Source organism: Micropterus dolomieu, linkage group LG01 (assembly GCF_021292245.1).
Source record: "Micropterus dolomieu isolate WLL.071019.BEF.003 ecotype Adirondacks linkage group LG01, ASM2129224v1, whole genome shotgun sequence".
Lineage (NCBI taxonomy): Eukaryota > Metazoa > Chordata > Actinopteri > Centrarchiformes > Centrarchidae > Micropterus > Micropterus dolomieu.
Window position 1 is genome coordinate 53,703,338 of NC_060150.1, and position 1,755 is coordinate 53,705,092.

At 43.0% G+C, this 1,755-nt stretch overlaps 1 protein-coding gene across 4 annotated transcripts in view; it reads right to left on the reverse strand.

The window, feature by feature from the left end:
* Positions 1 to 7: 7 nt before the first annotated feature.
* LOC123969981 (myelin-oligodendrocyte glycoprotein-like) overlaps positions 8 to 1,755 on the reverse strand; it is a 3,784-nt gene continuing 2,036 nt past the window's right edge. For 3 of the 4 annotated variants that reach the window (XM_046047817.1, XM_046047805.1, XM_046047796.1), the window contains exon 4: positions 8 to 550. In XM_046047817.1, the coding sequence (XP_045903773.1) occupies positions 486 to 550 (65 nt within the window). In that variant the 3' untranslated portion in view covers positions 8 to 485. Of the gene's footprint in view, positions 551 to 762; positions 788 to 1,755 lie in introns of all 4 variants that reach the window. The other variant, XM_046047823.1, reaches the window with a different exon arrangement.

The following is a 1,755-nucleotide window of genomic DNA, read 5'->3' on the forward strand; positions in this document are numbered from 1 at the left end:
ACTCAGCTGGCAGTTTATTACAGCTAAACCTAATACACTCTAATACAACAGTCCTCCTTCATCAAGTTTATAATGTTTAGTTTTTGGCCCAATTGATTAAAAGGCCCATGAGGGACAGTGACAATTGCCACGTGGATCATGATCAGATGCTGTCATCCATTCATTTATACTATGTTGAAAGAGTTGCTGTGCTTTTCTTGATCACTTTTTGTTCTGTTGTTATTGATACTGTGTCAGCTGCTTTTTGTTGATTTGATATTCAGAGACTGTGGTGGTTTGAGTCAGATTTTGCCTTCAATTGTGTGGCATCCGTTGTGTGTCTGTGTGTATACTAATGTGCTTTTTGGAGCGGGGGGGGCACAAGAAATTATTTGCACCAGGACAAATCAGAATAATATTACGCTGCTGTCGTCCTCTCAGACGAGCCGTTTCCTGCAGACCCCTCCAGGTCCTCGTCTGCTGCTCGGTTGTTCAGCATTTCTCCTTCAGATCTGTTTGACACCATCTCTGGTTTTTGCTCTTTCGATCCTCCGAGCTTTTTCACACACTTCTGAGAGAAAGAAAAGTAGTTTGTGACACTAGTTAAAGGAAGAAGGTGTTTGTTGGTTTTTACCTGCTGAGGAAATAGGTAAAGAACAAATTCATGTCTCACATTTCAGCCTGAGTAAATGTGGTTTTAATCTGCATTTGTTTGTAGCCTATTTGCTCTGGTTTTCTTAAAAGCAAAAAGCCACTGAGACTCCCGTAATGGAGTAAACTTACTGTTTTTATGAATGGAGTCTGGTGGCTTTGACAAGAGCGTGTCACGGTGGGTGGTGTGGAGGCAGGTTGGAGGACCCAAACGCAGGACACAGAGCGGAGCAGGTATAGTTCAACGGGGGTTTATTGAGGGAAAACAAACAAAAGGCGAGCACACTTACTTACAGAGTGGCTGGTTAACAGAGTCCAAAAAAAACAAGGTGATCCTAACAGAAATCCAAAGGTAAAGGGTAGCAAGGCTGGTGACAGGCAGAGAGTATACGCACAACAGACTGGGGGGTAACATGAACAATGACCAGACCAAGACAAGACAGAAACACCAGGTATATACACACAGGGACTAATGAGCAGGGCGGGAGCAACACAGGTGACAGACATGAGACTAACGAGACTAAACATGACAAGCAGACCTGGGGCAGAGTGAATAAGTGACAACACAGAAACGCACATATGTTACAGAATATCAGAACACAGAACTAGAACACAGTACAGAGCTTAACAGAGAACACAAGACCAGGAGTAAACACTAAAGACATGAAAGTACAAGACTAAGAACATGACATGGAATCAAAGACCAACTAAATAACAGACCATGAACTGACCAAACAATAACTCAGAGAAACTCAAAACACAACAGACTATATAGCTGTAGTGACCAACGGTGTGGATTTGTGCATTTTACATGGAATAAATGTGGAGCTACCCTATATTCCTTTCTCCTCCCCAGAGAAGAAGGGGAGGGGTCAAAGTTGCTTTCTCTAAGTGCTATCCCGACCATAAAACTGGCACCTTTTTGATTCCGAAGCTGATAACTGACTGTTAAAATGACAAAGAGACACGCAACAGCCATTGGCATCTCCCTGAACAGCCTATCAAAACTGGCCCCCCCACACACGTTTCCGTGGCAACTGACCTTATTCTTTGTTTATTACCACATCAAAAAGGGATACTCCTTGTCTCACCTAAGTGTGACATAGTCCAGACACTGAACTTTCA